The sequence below is a fragment of the Rana temporaria genome, chromosome 6 (assembly GCF_905171775.1).
Source record: "Rana temporaria chromosome 6, aRanTem1.1, whole genome shotgun sequence".
NCBI lineage: Eukaryota > Metazoa > Chordata > Amphibia > Anura > Ranidae > Rana > Rana temporaria.
In genome coordinates, this window is record NC_053494.1 from 126786907 (window position 1) to 126811033 (window position 24127).

The following is a 24127-nucleotide window of genomic DNA, read 5'->3' on the forward strand; positions in this document are numbered from 1 at the left end:
TGTAACACAGAAAACAAGTTCCATAAAGGATGTGGAGTTTGCTCTTTTCCAGCTTAAATGATTTATTGACTTTCTAGAAGGTTTTCAGTGAATAGAAATTACAGTAACCACTTTACATTATTGCTGACGAGAAATATAGAATACTTGAACAAATTCAACTTGGCTCTTGGGTAGCTCTCGCTCTGTATACATGTTTGCACTTTGAAGTAGTAATTAGAGAAGACTTATGCCACTTCACTTGTTTTAGACTTGGAGTCCACAGACAAAAATTTACATTATTTTGCTAGTGCGCTATTCACGATTAGTATTGGTGGAGAAAGTCAACACAGGAGCATACTTTGCTTTTCTGAGCCCTGCTATTGTCCTCCAAATGACATCAACTCATAGGGGCATATTCATAATGCAATGAATGTAACTTTCAGAAAACATTCACTGATGGTGAATGAATCACTGTAATTTAAATATCAAATGTCAGAAAATAGTCTGCTTTTAGTTATAAAACTTCTACAAAATATGCAGTATGCTGTAATTTTGTTACTTTACCAGATAGCTGTGTCTCCATTTTCTTCTAGTATAAAATTAATACTAAAGAAGCTTACTTAAAAAAGTGGTGTTACTTACCATCAAATCATGGTCTTTGGAAACCTCATCTTTGTAGCCATACGGTAGAAGGATCATTTTGCCATAAGAATGTATGGTAAGGTAAAACAAAATATCAGATTTGATGCGTTCTATAAGACCTGCCAATGCTTTTGTTTCAGGTTCTGAGGCTGCCGATGGCCCACAAAAGGTATTGCTGCTACAGTTTTTTGAAGCACCAATAGCTGGACAAAGGTAAAAATAATATAATATCAAATACAGTGGGGTTGAAGCACATGATTAAACATTATTTGCAAAGTTAATATACTAATCATATAGTAAAGGATAAGTGATTTGACATTTTCAAAAGCTATCTTGGGAGTGTCCCCACTGCATCCTTGTATAACCCAACCCACCTTGTGAGATCTTTTCTTCCATGGCAAGGTCTTTGAATCCATTATTTTTTTATTTAATTTTTTTCACTACTTTGACTGAAACTTCTACAAAAAGCAAGCTGCTGATTGGCTCAAGAATCACTGGTGGTTTCTGAATCAGTTACTCCTAATGTACATCTTGGGAACCATACCTGGACCCAGCCTGTAATGTTTGCATTGAGAACTGGATCATGCATTCAGGCTCACCTTAACACGTGGCTGCAATGAGTGTTGTTAGCCACAGGGTGATATACAAGTCCAAGACTTTGGTCCATTCCTATTACACCCAGCCCCTGAAGACCCCATTGGGGGTATGCCCCCTGCAATGGATGGTTCCATCCAAGAACCTGCAGACTGGATAAGCTAAGACATAAAATTGTGAATGAATCATGTATTACATGTGTGGTGGTATCCACTCTAGTGTGTTATCTCCCTCTGTTACGGTCTCTAGATAAAGCTATTATAACACTTACTTTTAAAAAAGAAATTCAGGCTTTCCCACACACCACTGCAACTATGTCTAATTCCTTGGAAAACTGCATGCTCTTCTAGAACTTTTGGTCTCAGGGCAAAAAAAGCACTCTTATGCTTCTGGAACACCTGAATGCATGCAGAAGTATGACCTTGAACCTCCTAACCTATTTGCAGATGATATGGAGGATGGTGAGGTAGATGTAGAAAATGATCCTGCAGAGGAGTTTTCACATCCATCAATTTATGAGGCATAAGATAAGGCCTCTACACAAAACCATTTATTGATAGGACGTGTACTAGCCATTGCCTAACAGCACCAGAAATCTCACAAGTCAAAACAAGATTTTATGGACAATAAATGGCTGGCAAAATCTAGAAAGACCTTTCCCTTTCACACACAAATTAATTGTGCTTTGCATGAGAATTCCTCCCAAACCTTTTGCCGAGTTTAATAATAGGGAAAAGGAATTAATGAAAAAATGTGTCTGTCCTGGTGGTGGATCCTGTTATTTCTGTTCTCAACGATTGCGTTAGGCAATCAAACACACATAAAACGCCACCTGCTGCCACATGGAGGAGGCTCCGATGGTGGGAGACAGTTGATTGGGACATATTATTCTACACTCTAAATACAAGTGTAGTGTGTAGTGTGTTCCTCTAGTTGAACCTAGCCTTTAATATAATGGGAGCATTTACACTGACCACTGGTGCCACTTCTTGATAATGCTAGTGCACATGGGGCGATTAGGGTGTGCCCAGGCACACCCAGCACACCCTGTGCGCACACCTATGCTTCTCAACAAGCATGTCACTGTTGCTGTTGAGGGTGTTTCCTTCTTTAAGGATTCTGTTGATAGACATTTTAAAACCTTTTGAAGACAACCTTTGCTCTTGTTGGTCCTGCCTTACAACCAGTCATTGCAGCTATGCCCATTTAATTGACTATTGCTAACTGTACTGGAAAAAATAAATAGAGAACATGCTGCTGTTTTTGAGGACTCTGTTTAGCTAGAACAATTGCAGCTTATGCCCTTGGCGCTGCTATTTTGTGTTGATGTCTTAGAAAATATATTTTGCTAAGGCTCTGGATTGACATTGTTTTCTGTGCATACCAAGCCTTCCCAGAAGCCCTCCTCACAATGAAGGGATGCCCTCACTTTCTGGAGTGGGGGATGTCTGTTGGCATTTTCATCAGACTGGATCAGAGACATCCCAGACTTGTGTCCAATCTTTTAATTCCAGGGGCTGCAAAATTGTATTCTGCCCCTGCCCTTTCTCAATTCCTACCCTCCAGTCTGCCAGCTTTACCCTAAATATAGGAAGATTTATGGACTGTCAACTAAAGCCACAGAATGGTTATCTCAGTTCCTGCAGAGGAAGGGTTCAAAGGGTTTATGTGGAGTCTCCAAGATCTGCTTCTCTCAGCCCAATGGAATATCTTGAGTTAGTGGACAGTCAAAATGCAAATTTTCACATTCTCTACTCAGATCTCATGGCATCCAGGTCATAAGATACCTGGATGACCTACTAGCATACTAGTACATTATAATTGATTTACATTTTTTGAGTTTACTAGCGCTTTAAAGGAGTTGTAAAGGAAAACATTTTTTTGCCTAAAATTAATGTCTGCAAGGTAGACAGACAGAATAGTGTAATGATTCTGTTAAAAAACGAGTAAATACCTATTAAATTCCTTCATCTATATCACCTCCGGCGTTCTAGTTTCTGTTCTCTCATTCAGTTCCTGGTTTGCGGCGCTCGTTCATGTAAGAACTAAATTTCCCAGTATGAACTGTGGCACGCCCAGTAATTCACACCTCCTTGAGGTCTCTAACATGTAGAGAGCGTCCTGCCGCACAAATGTAGTTCCCAGGAGGGGGCGAGCACGTTACTGACCACCGCAGTAAAGCCTCCCTTCACTGTGGTCAGTAACATCAGACAAGCAGGAAGTGAACAGAACAGAGAAGAAAAAGAGCAACTTCTGAGCAAAAACGAACAATGAGGAAGTCAAAAGAGGAATGTCTGCAGGTAAAGGATGCTTATTATGAAAACATTTTTTTTCCTTTACAACCCCTTTAGGGTAAAAAACCTTAAGGCTTTAGAACCATTTTAAGGCTTAGGGGCATTGTGGACTTGTATTGCTTAAGGTGAGAAAATCCACCTCTTTTAGGATCTACCATTATACCTAGAGAACCTACAGTACTGTGTAAAATGTTTAGACCGGTGTAAAGAAATGCTGTAAAGTAGAAATGCTTTACCTGGACTCCAGATAAAGTCAGCAGCTGCAATATGAGTAGCTTCTGGCTTTTATTTTTTGCAGGGGTGGGGGGACCTTCTCATTAAAGTGATTGTTATTTTTATAGGAAACAAAACAAGATTTTACAAACATGTTATGCTTACCTGCTCTGTATAGTGGTTTTGCACAGAGCAGCCCAGATCCTCTTCTTCCTGGGATCCCTCTTCTGTGCACCTGCCCCCTCCCTCCCGTTGAGTACCCCCACAGCAAGCAGCTTGGTATGGGGGCACCCGAGCCAAGTCACAGCTCCCTGTGTCCATTCAGACACAGAGCCCCGACCCGGCCCCTTTCTCTCCTGATTGGCTAGATAACTTTGATTGAAAGAAGCGGGAGCCATTGGCGCTGCTGCTGTGTCACAGCCAATTGGGGGAGAGAATCTCAGACGGCTAAGACACTCATGGATGTCTCTGGACAGAGAGGGACCTCAGGTATGTGTTAGGGGGGCTGCTGCACACAGAATGTTTTCTTACCTTAATGCATAGAAGGCATTAAGATAAAAAAAGACCTTTTGACTTTACAATCCTTTTAATCTAGCCAGGAATTAAACTACTTACTGCACCACTGGGCATCAAAATTGCGGTTTAGGTCCACTCCATAGCATGTTCCATTATTGAAAGGCGCACGATTTTTTCTCCAAAGACGTTCCTGATGATGAAACATGACACTTGCATTATGATATTATTTTTTATGTAATCTACTTTGTGGTAATATAAAGTGTTACTTAAATGTATAATAATATACAGTATATCAACATTTATAGTGTAACTTCACTTTTGTTAAAAAAATAAAAACTATTACAACATAAATAAATTAATTTAGACAGCACCCCACCGGGGAAGGGGGAAGTTGGTCAGAGCTATAGGCCATGGAAAGAACCTACTAAGAGGACTGAGTTATCACCCTTAAAGCAATACTAGTTTTGAACTTAACTCTTGCTAGTTTGAGGTCATGTCCCTGTGTTCTTGATGTCAGCTTCATATTGAAAATACTGTCCTGAATCTTGTTCCCTCCCTTTATGTATTTAATCTTTTCCAGGCATGTGTCCCCTCGCTCTTCTTTCCAAAAGACTATACAAATAAGGTTCCTGAAGTCTCTCCTGATATGTTTTAACCCCTGCCTTTCACCATTTTTGTTGCCTGTCTCTGGACACAGCATTCTAAATGAAGGTCTATATAAAGGTAATGTAATAATGTAGTGGAATTGGGACCTTCTTCCTCCTAAATGTGATCCCTCTAGTAATAGATTTATTTTTGCTCTTCCCACTGCTTAGCCACACTGTTTGCTAATTGTTTTAATTATCTGAAATAAATACTCCTAAAATGTATTTTTGTAGTTTTTCACAACAATGTACTCTATCAAGTTTTCCCGTGTGCATTATTTTACACTTAAACAGATACATTGAACTGCAGTTTCCACTGCTTTGATCAATCTACCAATGTCAAGTCATAGACACCTCAACCATATTACACACCTTTGTGTCATCAGCAAATAGACTTACCTTACCCAAACCTTTAAATATGTCACAGAAAAACTGATTAAATAGAAACAAGACCTTGTACAGAGCCTATTGTTGCACCACTGTTGACTAATCTCTTTTCCGAATGAACCCCATTTACAACCACATATTTCTGCTTTAGCCAACTGCATATCCACTGAACCACCTAAGGGTAAGTCTTGTACAATGTGGAATGTGGAATTGTATCAAATGCTTTGGTGAAATCAAGATGCGCCAACACATTTGTGCTATAACTAAAAAATTCAATCAAATTAGTCTGACATGATATGCCCTCAGTAAAGTCATGCTGCTTTGAGTCCAACAAACTGTGTGTGTTTTTAAGTGATCAAGGGTCCTTTTTGTAGGACTGATTCCATTAAAGGGGTTGTAAAGGCAATTTTTTTTCAAACAAACATGTTATACTTACCTCCACTGTACAGCTCGTTTTTCACAGAGTCTGCGTCTGTCTTGACTCCTCCCCACAAGAACTAACCACCTTCATGCGAGCTCTCTCGCATGGTGGTTAGTTCTTGCGGGCGTGCTACCGCTATAGCCACTCACTGTATCACTCGGCCCCACCCCCTGGCATGCCGCATCATTGGATGTGATTGACAGCAGCGCAAGCCAATGGCTGTGCTGCTTTCAATCCATCCACTCTAGCCAATCAACGTCCTGGCTGAGCGGCGAAGACGATGTTGGGGCGAGTGCAGCAGGTGAACGGACTCAAGTGAGTAAAACAGGGGGGGTTGGGGGGGCAGGTATTGTGAGATGTTTTTTCACCTTAATGCAAAGGATGCATTAAGGTGAAAAAACATGAACCTTTAGTGTCCCTTTAATTTGATAACAACAGATGTTAAACCCACAGATGTGCAGTTGCCAGCTTCTACCTTGCTACCCTGTGGATAGGTACAATTTTGTTTAAATGGTTTGCTACATCCAGGTCTCTCTCAACATAAGAACTGTACACATTGTTCATGTTGGTGATCCCCTGGTATTTTTTTCTTTCTATCACTGATGTACCTAAAAAAGGTTATGTCTCCTTTCACATTCGATTCATTCATTAACTCCTCTTTTTGTGCCTTTGCAGCACTGATAATATATTTGGCTTCCCTTTGTCTGGTTTCATATATCTTCCTGTTTCTGTGAATCTCTTATATAAAAATTTTTGCTTGTTTACCATACTACTTATCTCTTTTGTGAACCATATTGTTTTTTCTTGCTTTTACTGATTTCCCTGACATATAGTCTAGTTGCCTCAAGGATGGTAGATATGAATAGTGAATCCTAAATTTTCTGTATATGCTAAAACAAAAGTAGACAGTTTTTTTATATACATTTTTATTTCTAGTAGTCTTTGCTGGATGCTTTGTGATCTGAATACAGAACTGGAAACAATATTTTTTATTTACTTATACCCCTATAGATATGCTTAATTTGTACAGCCTACATATTCCCGCGACTCCCTGGAGCTGTTCTCTATTATGCCTAACGATCATGCGCTTTGGAACCGAAAATCCTTGAGTATGTAGTAGACCAGTGTTTCTCAACCTTTTTTCAGTCAAGTCTTTAAAATGTAACCGTTAAAATGTAAAATGTAACCCTTTAAAATTATGGACAATCTCAAAGCACCCTCAAAAATTATGGACGGTCTAGAGGCATCCTTTAAAACGATGGACAGTCTTGAGGTACCCCATTCTAAAATGTAAAAACTATTCCAATAATTTTACATAATGCAGCAACATCCACACATGTAGGAACTTCCAACCTTAGAGGTGCAAACTAATACTGACCAACATTCCAATGTTTCTTCATCAGTTTTACTCACTCAGCTAATGTGACCCCAAAGCTGATAGAGGGAGGCAGGGCAAAGTCAAACAAGGATGCTATGCAAGCGACTGACATCCTCCTATCAACTGATGATGTCATTGGTCTAGAAGGACAGGGGCTAGAAGGTCATAATGGTGCACAATGAAAACCGGTGGCTTTGTGTAACTGAAAGGCAGGTTTCATCCACCCGCCGCCTGTTTACAATTTTGGGCAATTTTTCGGGCATTTTGCCAAGGCACCCCTAAAGAAACCTCAAGGCACCCAAGGGTGCTTTGGCACCCTGGTTGATAAAGGCTGTAGTAGACATTAAACGTCAGATAAATAGAATTTATGTACAGATATATTGGTATATGAACTATTATTTTTAAATTTAATACAAAAGTAGCCTTCATTATTCTGAGAAGCGATGCAAATCGGAGAAACATGTAAAGTAAAGGAATAAGGGTCCCACGGTCCACTTTCCACTTTATCAACAATCTATTATTATGTAGGTGTAAAGTTCATAGTTGTAGATTACCTATTAAACTGACTTACTAAATGCTAATGCCTTTTGGACAGGAATACTTATATGAGGGAGGCATTCTAATGACTGTACCGTTTTTTTTTTTTTTTTAAAGTGACTTTAATAAAAAATATATATATGAATTTGGCTATTATTCTTGGGTACCTCAAAAGTCTGTGTCACAAATTTTGCGGCTGAGCCTGATATGCAGAGGGAAGGCCTCTAATACAGCCCTGGCTCAGAGACCACTGGTGTTGTGAAAGTGACTGCGTGAGGTTTAAGTGCCTGTGTAGTCTTCCGCTGGTAGAAGTGATGCATAGCGGGTGCATCACCAGAATGGACAGGATAGCTGGAACAGCAGATGTCAGCAAGAACTGCAAACCCTGGACTGGTGGGCAGCAGGTAGCAGTAGGCAGCTGCTGATAGCTGGTGCAGAAAGACTGGTGGGCCACAGTAGAGGAAGTTCCAGCGGGAACCAGGCAGGTGCATGCAGCACAGGTGAGAGACTGGATGCGTGGTCAGACAAACCAGATCAGCACTAGACAGTCAGATGCAGGGATAAACAGCAGGCAAGGAATGGTCAAGGTACAGGCAGAGGTTGTCAACATGAAATCAGACAGATGGGCAGAAGGCAGAGGCAAAGTCCAGATACAGGCCAAGGTCAGGGCAGGTAGCGTTCAAGGGAAGTCAAGAGCAGTCAAACAGAGAAGTAGGCAGAACCAGATTCAGGAACACGGGTACAGCTGCAGATCAGACAGTAATGGACTAGTGCAGATGCTGCACTCATATAGGCCTTTTGGCACCAGCGTTAACAGTGAACACTTGTGAGCATGAGTCTGCCCCTGAGCATTTGCTTTTGCCTCAGGAGCTTCAGCTGTGCTATGGCCAGCACGTCCCTAACAGGCTGTTAACTTTGTTCTTTCAGGTATTTTATATAACCTTAGCATGCAGTACTGGTAATTTTGTGCCCATGCTTCCATTAAGACCATATTTGATCTACAGTTTCATTCATACTAGTGAGTAAAGCATTAGCTATCTCTCTGTGCCACCATGGCTATGAGACTTGCTACTCTAATATACAGAGACCGTAATGCTGTTTATCCACCGCTTTTCATTCCTGTGTAGGAGAGCCACAGTTCTCATAGCTGCAGTGGACAAGGAGAAAAGAGATAGCTATTGCACACATCCTGGCATGAATGAAACTGTAAATAATAAATAAAACAAGAGTAGCAATCCAGGAGGTGGCATAAACCTCATGAGAGTTAACTTTTTCACACAGCACACTTTATCCTGTTTGCCTGGAGTTCTGCTATAAATGCAGTTTACTTAGTCAGGTCCACTTAAATTTACAATGTTTTTTTTTAATTATTATTATTATTTTTTCAGCTTACCGTTGTCCACGTGTAAATATATCCATCAATGTTAAACACAGGCACAATGTAGAAATCAACTTCTTTTAGGACTTTGGCAAGAATAGCATCAGATTTGTGAGATGAAACAAGCTGTGAAATGGAATATTGCATAAATGAAAATTAAATATATTTTTTAAAATATTAAACATATCATACTTACCTCCACTGTGTAGCTCGTTTTGCACAGAGTGGCCCCGAACCTCCTCTTCTGGGGTCCCCCGGTGGCTCTTGCGGCTCTTCCCCACATCAGATAACCCCCTAGGAGAAGCGCTCTCCCGCCTGGTTACCTTGCATTTGCATCCATAGACATTAATACCAGAATACCCCCGGTGCCTGTGTCATTGGATTTGATTGACAGCAGCAGGAGCCAATGGCCCGTGGAGAGAGGGACAGTGCGTCCCCGTCGAGGGAAATTCGGGGCTTGGGTAAGTAAAACGGGGGGCTGGGGGGGCCGATGACTGCCAGGTGTTTTTTCACCTTAATGTATAGGATGCATTAAGGTAAAAAAACACAAGGGTTTACAAACCCTTTAACTTACAATTGCACAGTTGTGCAAAGCTGTACCCAAATATAAATATTTTGGTAAAAAAAAAAATCACACTAAGCGTATATTGCTTGGTTTGTGCAAAAGTTATACCGTCTACAAACTATGGGAAATGTTTATTTATTACTAGGAATGGCGGGGATCAGTGATTTTTAGCGGGACTGAGAACTTGCGGTATACAAATCTGACACTTAGGCCGGGTACTCACGACCAAACATGTATGGTGAAAGCGGTCCGTCGGACCGTTTTCACCATACATGTCTGCCAGAGGGCTTCTGTACGATGGTTGTACACACCATCGTACAGAAGTCCGCGCGTAAACAATACGCGGGGCGTGTCCGCGGTGTCGCCGCGTCGATGACGCGGTGTCGCCGCGACAATGACGCGGCGACGTGGGCGGCCCGCCTTTAAAATGCTTCCACGCATGCGTCGAAGTCATTCGACGCATGCGAGGGACGGCGGGCGCCTGGACATGTACGGTAGGTCTGTACTGACGACCGTACATGTCCGAGCGGGCAGGATTCCAGCGGACTGTTTTAAAACAAGTCCAGGAATATTTGTCCGCTGGGAAAAGGCCCGGCGGGCAAATGTTTGCTGGAATTCGGCCCGCTCGCGCCCACACACGACCAAACATGTCTGCTGAAACTGGCCTGCGGGCCAGTTTCAGCAGACATGTTTGCTCGTGAGTATGGGGCCTGAGAGCCACTTTTTGGGGACCAGTGACACTAATACAATGATCAGTGCTAAAAAAAAATGCACTGTCAGGCCCCGTACACACGACAGAGTTTCTCGGCAGAATTCACCGAGAAACTCGGTCAAAACCCGGATTCTGCCGAGAAACTCTGTCGTCTGTACAGTTTTGGCTCGATGGAGCCGCCGAGGAGCTCGTCGAGAAAATAGAGAACATGTTCTCTATTTTCTCGTTGTTCTATGGGAGAAGGCGGCCCGCCGAGCTCCTCGGCGGCTTCATCCCAGAACTCGACGAGGAACTCGACGTGCTTGGCACGTCGAGTTCCTCGGCCGTGTGTACGGGGCCTCACTGTACTAATGACACTGCCAGGAAAGGGGTTAACATCAGGGGAAATCAAAGAGTTAAATGTATTTCCTAGGAGTGTTTGCTAACTGTGTGGGGGGTGCTTTGACTTGGGGAAGACAGAGATCTATTTTTCTGATTAAGGGGGGAAAAAACAAGATCTCCATCTTCCCCTCTCACAGAACGGTGGTCTGCCTTGTTTACATAGGCAGACTGCCGTTCTGCCTCTCCTGAGAACGATCGGCATGTCCAATCATAGTGGGAGTGGGTCACTGGCGGCGGCGTGCGCGCCCCAGACTCAGTGCACAAAATCACATACAGGTAAGTGATTTTGCGTCGGAGGGATGCCCTGCCACAGTATTTCTGCGTGCGGTGATTCATACCAGGTTAAAATAATGACATTATATTTTGTTGGTTGCCTTTATGTAATGCATATGCTAGTGTGGATGTTACTGTAAATGTGACCCTTGATGGGTATGAAAACAATCACTTGAATAATACCTTTTAATTTTTAACTAACAAAACATTAGCAACAGGTATGTGAGTAATAGTTGTTTGGAGCATCTCTAATTTATGCTCTCTGCAAGTTTGCAAGTTTTCATAAATGTTAGATAGAACTTATTCAAAGATCAGTACATACTTAGGCTAGCTTCACACCTGTGTTTTTTAATGCGTTTTGCAGAATTGCACTACAATCTATTTAACCACTTAAGACCCGGACCAAAATGCAGGTAAAAGACCAGGCCCCTTTTTGCTATTCGGCACTGCGTCGCTTTAACTGACAATTGTGCAGTCGTGCGACGTGGCTCCCAAATAAAATTGGCATCATTTTTTTTCCACAAACAGAGCTTTCTTTTGGTAGTATTTGATCACCTGCAGTTTTTATTTTTTGCGCTATAAACAAAATTAGAGCGACAATTTTGAAAAAAATTCAATATTTTTTACTTTTTGCTATAACAAATATCCCCCAAAAACATATAACTTTTTTTCCCTCAGTTTAAGCCGATATGTATTCTTCTACCTATTTTTGGTAAAAAAAAATCGCAATAAGCGTTTATCGATTGGTTTGCGCAAAATTTATAGCGTTTACAAAATAGGGGATAGTTTTATTGCATTTTTTTTTTACTACTAATGACGGCGATCAGCGATTTTTTTTTTGTGACTGCAACATTATGGCGGACACTTCGGACAATTTTGACACATTTTTGGGACCATTGTCATTTTCACAGCAAAAAATGCATTTAAAATGCATTGTTTATTGTGAAAATGACAGTTGCAGTTTGGGAGTTAACCACAAGGGGGCGCTGAAGGGGTTATGTGTTCCCTGAAGTGTGTTTACAACTGTGGGGGGGTGTGGCTGTAGGTCTGACGTCATTGATTGTGTGTTCCCTAATATAGGGACGCACAATCGATGACAGCGCCACAGTGAAGAACGGGGAAGCAGTGTTTACACACGGCTCTCCCCGTTCTTCAGCTCCGGGGACCGATCGTGGGACTTTAGCGGCGATCGGGTCCGCGAGTCCCACGGCCGAGGTCACGGAGCTTCAGACCGGGTCGCGGGAGCGCGCCGCGGGCTTTATACAATCACGTACAGGTATGTGATTATGTCCAGCGGTGCCATTCTGCCGACGTATATCGGCGTTAGGCGGTCCTTAAGTGGTTAACATGATTTCCTTTGGGGCACGTACACATCTATGTATTTTTGAAAAGGGCCAGGGACTTTTTTCCCGCAGCAGATTGTGTTTTGCATGTAATAGATTTCAATGGACCTGCACCTAAAAAGTGTTGCGTTTTTTAACATGCGTTTTTTCCTCCTTAACAAACTGTGAATAGCCAGTTGTTAAGAAGTGGGTGGCCACTGCACTCTTAACCACAAATTAGTCATCAGAAGTTAGCTGGGTTACCCACTGACAGCTGAATGTAAAAAAACAAGGAGTTCCTGGAAAAAAAAAAGTGTGAAGTCCCCCCAAAATCCATACCAGACCCTTATCTGCAGCCTGGAAGAATGGGGGCCAAACTTCTGGGTCAGTGTGCCACAGCAAACTGAGCCAAAAGGAGGGGGGGGTACCTGTCAAAACCAGGTACCGGCTCCCCCAAAATTTGCCTAATGTGGCAGCAGGAGGGTGAGCAGACAGACAAGCGTAGATTCCCCTCTTGGGTGGAACTCTGCTTTAAAGTCCACTTGGCAATAAGGCCTCATGCACACTGGACGTTTTTTTAACATGGCTGTTAGGAGCATCTGAAGTTTTATTTCTGCCTGTAAATTTCTCCTGGATGTTAGCCTATGTGTCAATGTACATATAGGTGTTTAGAGGAGTTTAGAGGCTGGAAAAAACCCACTACCAGGGCATCCAGGATCAACAGTGTTTTGGCCGAAATTATTATTCTGGCCAACGAAATTAATTGACCCCCAAGGACTTGATGCGACTAAACGCACCTAACTTGAATTAACTCCCAAGAACTTTATGTGCCTAAACACACCTAAACGCATTATGCATGTTTACAAGTATCAAATGTTTTTCCTACCAAAACGCTGATGCCAGGAGGAAATGCATCCAGGAGAGATGGCAAAGCATCCTGTGTGCATGAGGTGTTAAGGTTCATTGAATTATTTTTGGATATGGTAAGGCTGTTTTAGTAAGGAGGTTAGAAAGGAGTTGTGTGAATGTTCAAACTGTTTTATCACAGGTCTTTTTTTAAACAACTCTGATTAGTTGGGTGGAAGCCAAATGTTAGGAGGTTTCGACCTTTGAAGGGAAACTATAATGTTTTCAGGTCTTTTTTTTAACAGTTTTATCTGGTCTTATTTCAATTACTTCTAGTTTTATTTTTTCAGTTTACAAAACTGTTTATTCATTTCTTTACTAAATCCATATAATCTTTATTTTACACATAAATATTTATTACAAGACAAAGGATTCCCAGAGCACTATTAGTTAGCTAAAAAAAAGCATAGCAATAAAATGATATTTTCAGGCAGACTGTCTGCCTTTGAAACTTTGGCCCAGATTCACGTAGATCGGCGTATCTTTGTGCAGGCGTAACGTATCCTATTTACGTTACGCCTCCGCAACTTAGACGGGCAAGTGCAGTATTCTCAAAGCACTTGCTCCGTAAGTTGCGGCGGCGTATCGTAAATAGGCTGGCGTAAGCCCGCCTAATTCAAATGTGGCACAGGGGGGCGTGTTTTATGTAAATAACTTGTGACCCGACATGATTGATGTTTTTCACGAACGGCGCATGCGCCGTCCTTGAAATATCCCAGTGTGCATTGCTCCAAAGTACGCCGCAAGGACGTATTGGATTTGACGTAAAGGTAAATTACATCCAGCCCCATTCACGGACGACTTACGCAAACAACGTAAAATTTGTAAAATTTGACGCGGGAACGACGTCCATACTTAACATTGATATGCCGCATGTACGCCTCATATAGCAGGGGTAACTTTACGCCGGGAAAAGCCTAACGTAAACAGCGTATCTGTACTGCGTCGGCCGGGGGTACGTTCGTGAATTTGTGTATCTAGCTGATTTACATATTTCTAGGCGTAAATCAGCGTACACGCCCCTAGTGGCCAGAGTAAATATGCAGTTAAGATCCGACGGCGTAAGAGACTTACGCTGGTCGGATCTAATACAAATCAATGCGTAACTGATTCTAACAATCAGGCGCATAGATACGACCGCTCAGACTCAGAGATACGATGGCTAAAAGAGAGTACAATCTTTAATAATCACAGTAATAGCGAAAAAAATTCTGTGCTCTCACCCCCTTTCTTAACTAAGTGGCCAGAATCTCAATGTATATGTAATGCAAGCATGCTGGAAGGAGCTGTCAGGCACAGGATGGGCAGCTTTTTATGTGAGTCTTGTTTTACATATATTTTTTTATAATTTAAGTTGCTTAAAGTGGAGGTCCAGCTTAAAAAAAAAAATTAAAAGTCAGCAGCTACAAACACTGTATCTGCTGACTTTTAATAAGGTCATTTACCTGTCCAGGGAGCCTGCGATGTCGGCAGTCGAAGCCAAGCAATTTTCCGAGTCTCGGCTGCCCCGCCACCATCCTCGGTGAGGGAATCAGGAAGTGAAGCGTTGCGGCTTCACTGCCCGATTCCCTACTGCGCATGCGCGAGTCGCGCGACACTATGTGAATGGGCGGATGTCTCCTGGGACACACACAAGGTCCGTCACTCCCAGAAGACACCGCTCTTCATTTGCCAGGAGGCAGTGCGACAAGGAGAAGAAAGAAGACCCACAGCGGACAAGGAAAAGGCAGATTAAGAGACCTGCCTAGTAACAGCCACTTCTGGGAAGTATAAAAAAATATATACATTTTTTTCAAATTTTTTAAACAGAAAGGGTGTGCTGGGACACTAAGTGGCACTTGGATTGACACTCTGACACCTTTAATTGTCTTTGTGGAACACCATTTAAAAAACATATGAGGACACTTAATTTGGACTTTGCACATATAAAAAGAGGGCAAGGGAATGTATATAATATGAACGTGGGGATTTGATTACCATGATGGACACTTATACAGCTCTGGTTGTCATCTGCACTTTATTGTCTTGATATAAACTATGTTTATTTTTTCCATATGTTATATATAAAAATAATAAATAATCAAATAAATAAATAATATTTTTTTTTGAGTGGGATAATTTTTTTTAGAAGATGGGACATGATTTTAAGAAGAATATTTCTCTCTCTAAGAATATTTATTTAGAGCAGGAAAGCCCTCCCTTTCTCCTCTTCTTGTTTCCTTCCTTTTTGTATGCTAACAGAATCTCATTAATAACAATTTATTGTAATTTAATTATTTTATTTACTCTTCACCTCTTTTACGAACCACTGACAGAAAGCTACAGAGACCCATTCTCTTGCATGAAATCCACAATCAATAAACATGATTTTTTTCTTCTTTTCAGATGGCCATCCAACCTGTGAAAAAAAATACAGCCTTTAATACATGCGCACAAACACACACAACCTACATTTACGAAGATGGAGTAATATTAAACATCAGATTGGCATTCTGAATGCCACAATTTCCTGGCTAAGACACTTTAAATAGATTGCTTTTAAGATGGACATATGGATGGGCCGCTAGATTTTCCTATGAGGTCATCAGAGGTTCTCCAAAATAGCTAGAATATTCTATCAGAATAGTAATATTAATACTTTTTTTTTAACTTACCCTAAAATAGTATATTGGTCGCTTTTCATAGGTTTCTCCTAAATACAGTTTAGTTACCAAGTCATTGTGGTTCTCTTTAATCTGTTCCATCCAGTCATAGATCTGTAATAAAAATATACTAGCATTACAATTTGTACAACTATAGTTTAGCTAAAGTTAACTTTAAATATATTAACAGCAGTACAATTAAATTCCTAATCACACTTGTGTGTTGCAGCAATATGGACTTCTCTGTGTGAGGTGTTTTGCAGTGCCATTCAATGTGAATGCCACCCTAATCCATTGTACTTTACTTAACCCAATGCATGCTATCTCATGCTGTAACGCTTGGTAATGCACGTGCATTACCACACTGCAATAAAGTTATGATAAGTGTAAATGGGCCATACATGTTGGACTATTTTATTACAGGTGAAAGTTATTTAAAATATAAGCTGGCAGTAAGGATTCTATATTGGTCCATTTTCTTTTTCATAAACTATATTTTATATCAGTATGCATGAAAAGGGTAATTTGTTTTGCCTAACTAAGGGCATGTTCTAAACAATAAATTGGAAATTGGTGCTGAATGCCCAAAATATGGTGTTATAATACTTTTTTTTTACATTATGGCAAATGGGAGATTATATATATATATATATATATATATATATATATATATATATATATATATATATATATATATATATATATCACATCTCTTAAGCAATGTTGACTGTACTTTGCCTGGGGATCACAGGAGCAGTTTGTTCTGGACTCCTGTACCTGTTTTTAGCCAACAGTGGACTAAAGCCTGGGAAAGCCTGGTAAAGGCCCAAAGGGCCTGGTAATGGACTGGGGGAGGAACCCGTGCCGTTTTTTCAATGAATTTTATCTGTATTGCAGGGACCCGACAATTCATTACAGCCACGATCAGTTTTAAATTACTTTGTTTCCTTCAGAAATGTCATTTTGTTGCAGGGAATGTTCTAAACATGGGAAAAATGTGCCACTTTACAGGCATACTATAGGCACCCCCCAGGCACGACATTTAAAGGAATATTTATTTTTTATTGTTTCAATTTAAGTATTTTTAAAATCACTGCTCCCAAAGAAATGGAGGTGCTTTGATACGTGTCCCCTGGATAACAACTACCGCTCCCTTCCACCCCAAGACACAACCTATAATGGGAAAAGTATGATTGACTTATGGGAGTGACCCAATTTTGAGGTTCAGTTCCACTGCCAAAAATTCTAAACAGCAGTTTTCTCTGCTGTACTCCCAAGCTTAATGATGGATCCAGAAGTCTTCTCCATAGAATATCAAAGTATTACCAGGAGATTTGCCAAAATGCTGTATGTGTGTGTGCATTTGTTGGGTGGGTGGATTGGGCGGGGAGATTGTGGGTCGAGGCAGGTAAGAGAAACTGACAAGTAATTTCAATCAAATGTACTAACAAGTAATGTTAATCAGGTAAATCTCTCTGAACTCAGTAGACTGCTTAGGAGGTCATCCTTGTGTGAACTCTGCCAGCAAATTATACTCGAGTCACACAGGAGTGTTTTTTATAATCTGCATCTATAGCTAAACTATTTTTATTATCTATGCAATCTAAAGACAAAGTAGATATAACAAAACTAAAAACATGCATTTTTTTCATATTTCATAAGTGTTATTTTTTTTTAATTAACGTATATACTCGTGTATAAGCCGACCCGAGTATAAGCCGAGGACCTAATTTTACCACAAAAAAACTGGGAGTATAAGCCGAGGGTGAGAATGCAGCAGCTACTGTAAGCGGAAATAAGGGTCAACAATGCCCATTTGCAGCCTGACCTCACTGTGCCCATTTGCAGCCTGACCTCACTGTGCCCATGGCAGCCTGACCTCACTGTGCCCATGGCAGCCTGACCTCACTGTGCCCATTGCAGAATCCGATCTGTGTACCCGAGTCTGTGACATAGACGGCGGACATGCAGTTTTAAAAAATCGCGCTCCTCCTTGTGCTGTTCCGTGATAGGCGGAACACCCAGAAAACACTGTGTTCAGTGTTCCGCCTATCTTGATCGCCCTCTCGTTCGTGATATACGAGAGGGCGATCGTGATAGGCGGAACACTGAACACAGTGTTTGCTGGGTGTCATGGATATGCAGTAATGTTTGTGTGTCAGCTTACCTCCTCCATGTGTTCACCTAAGGCCCCGTACACACGAGAGGATCTATCCGCTGGAATTGATCTGCGGATCAGTTCCAGCGCATAGATCCACTGGTGTGTACAACCCAGCGGATCTTTTTCCGCGGATTTTTTTTCAGGCCGACCGATTTCCAGCAGATAAAAATTTCTTAGCATGCTAAGAAATCTATCTGCTGGAATCGGCTTCAGCGGATCGATCCGGTGGTCTGTACAGACTCACCGGATCGATCCGTCCGATTCCCTCCCTCGCATGCGTCGTAATGATTCGACGCATGCGTGGATATCCTTATATGACAGCGTCGCGCACGTCATCATCACGGCGACGGCGCGACACATCATCGCGATGGGATTTCGGCGCGGATTTCGATCCGATGGTGAGTACACTCCATCGGATCAAAATCCGCGGAAATCCTCGAGAGGATTTATCCGCGGATACGGTCCGGCGGACCGTATCCGCGGATCAATCCTCTCGTGTGTACCCGGCATTAGAGGCCAGTCACTCTCACCTGGTTGCCTAGATAATCTCTCCTTTAGCAATACTCCACCCCAGGCCCTATCAGGGAACTTTATATTAACCTGTGCACTGCAAGCCAGCCGTGCTGATCAATGTTTATTAAGCATTGTGTGTTTGGGTTCCTGCTTGCCGTGTGCTACGTTTATCTCTGTGTAACGATCTTGGCTTGTCCCAGACTACTCTTGTTTGTCTGTGACCCTGACCCTTGGCCTGTGCCTTGTTTATCCTAGTCTGCTTGTCGCCCCGACCTTAGTTTAACCCTTCACTATCTCTTGTGTCCTGAGTGGCTGCTTCCCCTCTCTCCCTACGGAGCGTGACCTAGGGGACCCTGGGGGCCGCGACCTGGATTCAGTTGCAGCTAAGGCCATCCTCACCACTAGAGGCTCTGGTGAATACCAGCTGGATCTTAGACTCCACACCCTGGGGAATTTTGGGCTCAAGCTTCCTGTGGGATCCTTGTTTGAGCTCCAGTGGACCTGTCTTCCATATACACTCTGTGGTCTATCCGCAGCAGTCTGCCATAGGGTTCACTACCTTGTGGTGCACTCCTGTCTCCAACGGGGTGCATCTGTCATCTGGCCACAGGTGACCGGACACTGGGAAACCGAGTGTTCCGCCTATGACGGAACAGCACATGGTGGAGCGCGATATTTTAAAACTGCGTGGCCGCCGTCTATGTCACAGACTCGGTACACAGATCGGATTCTGCAATGGGCAAGGTACTGACTCGAGTATAAGCCGAGTGGGTCATTTTCAGCCCAAAAAAAAAGGGCTGAAAAACTCTGCTTAAACTTGAGTATATACGGTATGCTAAAAAATTCTTTATTATATTCTATATTTTGTCCCCTTTTATAATGACACTAAAATTATAATTCTGTTTGCACTGCTAATTACAAATGAAATAACTATTTTTGGATTTTGGCAATTTTTTATGCAAAACTAAAAAATAATGAACAAAATTAATAAAAAAAAATTAGGGTAGGATTATTGACTACCAAACCCAATTAAACAAAGAACCCTCATGTTCTACGAGTGTACGAAATATAATTCTACAGTATTTGCCACATCATTTCTAGCAGATACAACACAATGTTGAAACGCCACAAACAGGTCATCTGATGATCCTGTATAATAGAGATGGGCTGAAATTATTGATGCTTAAAGTGAAACAAGAAAAATGAAAAACTCCTCCAAACATAGGGCATTGGGCCCTTAGTCTGCCTGTAAAGTGGCACATCTGTACCATTTATAGAACCTGCTGCAGCAAAATTTACATTTATAAATAAAAAATAAATACAAATTTCCTTGCAAGCTTTCTTTTTTTTTATAAACAATGGCTTGGGGGAGCCAGTCTGTATGATGAGGCCACAAGTTGGTGAACAAGATTAGAGATTCTTTGGATAAATTCTGGTGTCTGTCTTGCAGACTTTGGATAAAAGTAGCAGGTGTGGAAAAATTGGGCTTTGGGTGTTGGTGGTGCCTTCACACCGTAATCCTATTGAGGGACTGTTGATCAAAGTGAAAATTGGTCTTGCTGTAAACATTTGAAATTATATTCCCCGGTCAAAAAGAGGCGGAAAAATTGCGCTTTGGGTGTTAGTGGTGCCTTCACACCATAACCCTATAGAGGTACTCTTGATGGAAGGAAGGATTAGCTTACTGTAAAACATGTAAATTATATATACCTGTCAAACAGGTGAGGAAAAAATGGTCCTTGAGTGTTAATTGTGCCCATGAAATCTATACCAAAAAATTTCTTCCAGATGAAATCAACACCCACAAAGCTAGGTACTGGCAGCCTAAGCTGTCTTGCAGAGATTCCACATCCCAAAAATACTTAATCGGCGACATCGGTATCAAGGGCTTGATAGCTGCTGCTAATCCAGGAATGATTCATTTTGATCAATTTCAGACTGCCAACAGTCTGTGGGCAGACGCACTCTTTTATCTGTCATAAAACCTACGGCAGTACTGAATGCCCATTCGGAAAGCATGCTGGATGCAGGGCAGCCCAGTAACTCAACTGCATACTGGGCAAGTTCTGGCCAGTGGTCTATTCTCATGACCCAGTAACCCAGTGGATCGTCGACTGGAAAGCTCTCCATGTCTGTTTTTGCCCCTAGATAATCTTCCACCATATGATGCAGACGTTGCTAATGGGATGTGGAAGTTGACAGCTCTGGGCTAAAAAAAAAAAAATATGTAAAAAATCTGAGGCGGCCCCCTACTCCACCGCTCTCCTTTGACCAACAGAAGCTTCAAGAGTAGGATTTTTAAATAACAGCTTACCTGTAAAATCCTTTTCTTTGAGTACACCACGGGACACAGAGCCTTCATTTATTACATAGTAGGTTGTATGGTCACCAGAGGTGATTGGACACTGGCACAACCTATGATAACAAGTTTCTCTCCATATAACCCCTCCCATACAGGAAGTACCTCTGTTTTGTAGCAAAGCAGTAAGTATCCCATAGAAGGGGGGGGGGGGGCTCTGTGTCCCATGGTTTTCTCAAAGAAAAGGATTTTAAAGGTAAGCTGTTCCTACTTTCTTTATCGTACACCACGGGACACAGAGCCTTCATTCATTACATAGTAGGATGTCCCAGAGCAATGCTCAATATGAGGGGTGGGAGACATAGATCAAACAGACCGCTTGCGGTATCCTCATGTCCTCATGTGATCTATTTGATAGAATCTGGAAAATGTGTGGACTGAAGACCAAGTTGCAGCTTTACAGAACTGAGTCATCGAAGCCTAGTGATGCACTGCCCATGAAGCACTTATCGCTCTGGTAGAGTGTGTCTTAACAGAAAAAGGAGGAGACCTGTTCTTTAAACCATAAGCTTGAATAATTACTTGTCGAATCCACTTGGAAAAGGTGGATCTCGATGCCGCTTGGCCCTTCCAGGGTCCATCTGGCAAAATAAACAAGACATTTGTTTTACGTATCTGAGCGTTGCTTGCAGATACACCTTTACTGCTCTCACTAGATCCAGAGAGTGCAATCATTTTTCCTCCACTGTCCGCGGATCAAGAAAAAAAGAAGGCAGAACAATGTTGAAAAAAAATCAACACCACCTTATTGGTAAACAGGCAGGCTTGTCGTAGTACAATTTTGTCTTTGTGACAAATTAAATAAGGCTCTTTGGAAGAAAGAGCTGCTTTTTCAGATACTCTTCTAGTCGAAGAGATCGTTACCAAAAAGGCCAATTTCCTGCTTAAAAGGATCTGGCGAGTATGGTTCAAAAGGTTGCTTCTGCAACACTGACAATACTAAATTCAAATCCCATGGGCAAAAGGGAGGTTTGACTGGCGGATGAATCCACAGTACCTCTTAAATGAATGCCCGCACTAGAGATTGAAATGAGATGCCAGTGGTCTTTGAAAGAAGACTGATAGAGCTGATATTTGACCCTTGATGGTACTAAGGCTTAGTTTCATAACCACTCCTAACTGGCAGAAAGCAATAATTCTGCTTATATCCTCTTCTTGAGGATTCCATACTCTGGATTCACACCAGGAAACCGCTGCTTTCCAGACTCTATAATAGATAAGCCTGGAGACTTTCTAGCATTAATGAGTGTAGAAAAAGCTGGACCAGAGACCCCTCATCTTTTCAAAATGTGGGTCTCAGCAGCCAGACCGTCAAATCTAGCTTTTGTAAGGAAGGATGGAACACTGGAAACTTGCGACAGCAGGTCGTGTTGAAGCAGAAGCTTCCAGGGCCTTCCTACCGCCATCTTTACAATTTCGGCGTACCAAGGCCTCCTGGGCCATTTTGGGGCCACTAGGATTACTGGTATTTCCTCTTCTTTGATCCTGCACAGTAGTCTTTGTAAGAGATGGATCGGAGGGAATGTATAGATCAGTGAGAACTGATTCCAGGGAATTAGAGCATCCGTTCTGTAGGCTAGAGGATCTCTCGTCCTGGACACAAAGTTGTTCAACTTCTTGTTAAACTTGGAAGTAAGCAGGTCTACATCCGGGGTGCCCCATTTCTGGCATCTGGCCTGAAAGACATCGGGTGGAGAGACCACTCTCCTGGTGATAGCTGCTGGCGACTCATATAGTCCGCTTGCCAGGAACATGATCTTCTGCGTATGGCACATTTCAAATCACCTCCTTCTGAGCACCCTGACTGTGGGTGCCTCCTTGGTGATTGATGTAAGCTACTGCAGTAGCATTGTCGGATTGAATCCGAACCGGGTAGCCCTGTAACCTGTGTTTCCAGGTTCTGAGGGCTAGATATATTGCCCGGATCTCCAGCTGTTGATGGGAAGACTCTCTTCTTCTTGGCCCAGGTTCCCTGGGCTGAGGCTTCTTTAAAAACTGCTCCCCAGCCCAATAGGCTGACATCCATTGACACCACCTTCCAGGTGACTGGGAGAAAGGCTCTTTCTCTCTGCAAGTTTTTGGTCTTTAGCCACCAGTTGAAGCTTTGGCGTACTTGTGGAGACAGATGCATGGGTAAATGTGGAGCTTGGATCTCTTTGTTCCAGTCAGTAAGGATACTGCTTTGAAGTAGTCTCAAATGCAACTGGGCGTAAGGGACAGCATCGAAGAGGCTACCCTCTTTTCTAATAGCCTCATGCAAAGGCGAATAGACGGCCCCCCTCTTTGCCCTGACCTTGTGGATCAGGTCTTTGAGGCCTTGTACACACGACCGAACATGTCCGCTGAAACTGGTCCGTCGGACCAGTTTCCGCGGACATGTCCGACTGTGTGTAGGGCCGACTGGAAAATTTTCCGGCCTAGCGGACAGTTTTCCAGCGGACAAAAGTTTCTTAGCATGCTAAGAAACATGTCCGCTGGTCAGTACGATTCATCGGACATGTCCGCTGGCCCGAAATCCTGTGCATGCGTCAAAGTGATTAGACGCATGCGTGGAAGCATTGAACTTCCAGGTTCGCGCATGTCGCCGCGTCATCATCGCCACTACGTCGCCGCCACGTCACCGCATTTTCTGTCCATGGGGAATTTGGTCTGATGGTGTGTACACACATCAGACCAAATTCTGCCAGCAGACATGTCCGATGAAAACGGTCCGCGGACCGTTTTCATCGGACATGTCTGGTCGTGTGTTTGAGGCCTCAGAGACTGTATCTTTGGCTCTGGCAGGAATACCCTGCTTTGGGCTGTGTCTATGATCATGGCCACATACTCTACCCTTCTTTGGGGTTGTAGAGAGGATTTTTGTAGGTTTACAATCCATCCTAAATGCTCCAGGTTATTTACCGTAGTGAGTAGAGTTGAGCGGACACCTGGATGTTCGGGTTCGGGTCCGAACCCGAACTTTAAAAAAAAAAGTTTGGGTTCGGGAACCCGAACCCGAACTCCGAACCCCATTGTAGTCAATGGGACACGGACTTTTAGAAAAAAAAATGTGCGGAGGTCCCCGCAAATTCAATAACCAGACCCTTTAGGTCTGGTATGAATATTCAGGGGAACCCCGCCGTCAATTTAAAACAAAAATGACGTGCGGTTCCCCCTAAATATCCATAACCAGACCCTTCAGGTCTGGTATGGATATTCAGGGGAACCCCGCTGTTAATTTAAAACAAAAATGACGTGCGGTTCCCCTAAATATCCATAACTAGACCCGTTATCCGAGCACGTTGACCTGGCCGGCCGCAGAAAAGAGGGG

General features: G+C 42.5%; 1 protein-coding gene across 1 annotated transcript in view; it reads right to left on the minus strand.

Moving 5' to 3' along the window:
- Positions 1-24127, minus strand: part of LOC120943783 (carboxypeptidase O-like) — a 92894-nt gene that overhangs the window by 21469 nt on the left and 47298 nt on the right. Inside the window, exons 5-9 of the mRNA XM_040357330.1 lie at positions 15797-15898; positions 15436-15540; positions 8999-9109; positions 4338-4428; positions 622-824 (exon numbers count right to left, since the gene is read on the minus strand). Of these exons, the coding sequence (XP_040213264.1) occupies positions 622-824; positions 4338-4428; positions 8999-9109; positions 15436-15540; positions 15797-15898 (612 nt within the window). The remainder of the gene's footprint in view (positions 1-621; positions 825-4337; positions 4429-8998; positions 9110-15435; positions 15541-15796; positions 15899-24127) is intronic.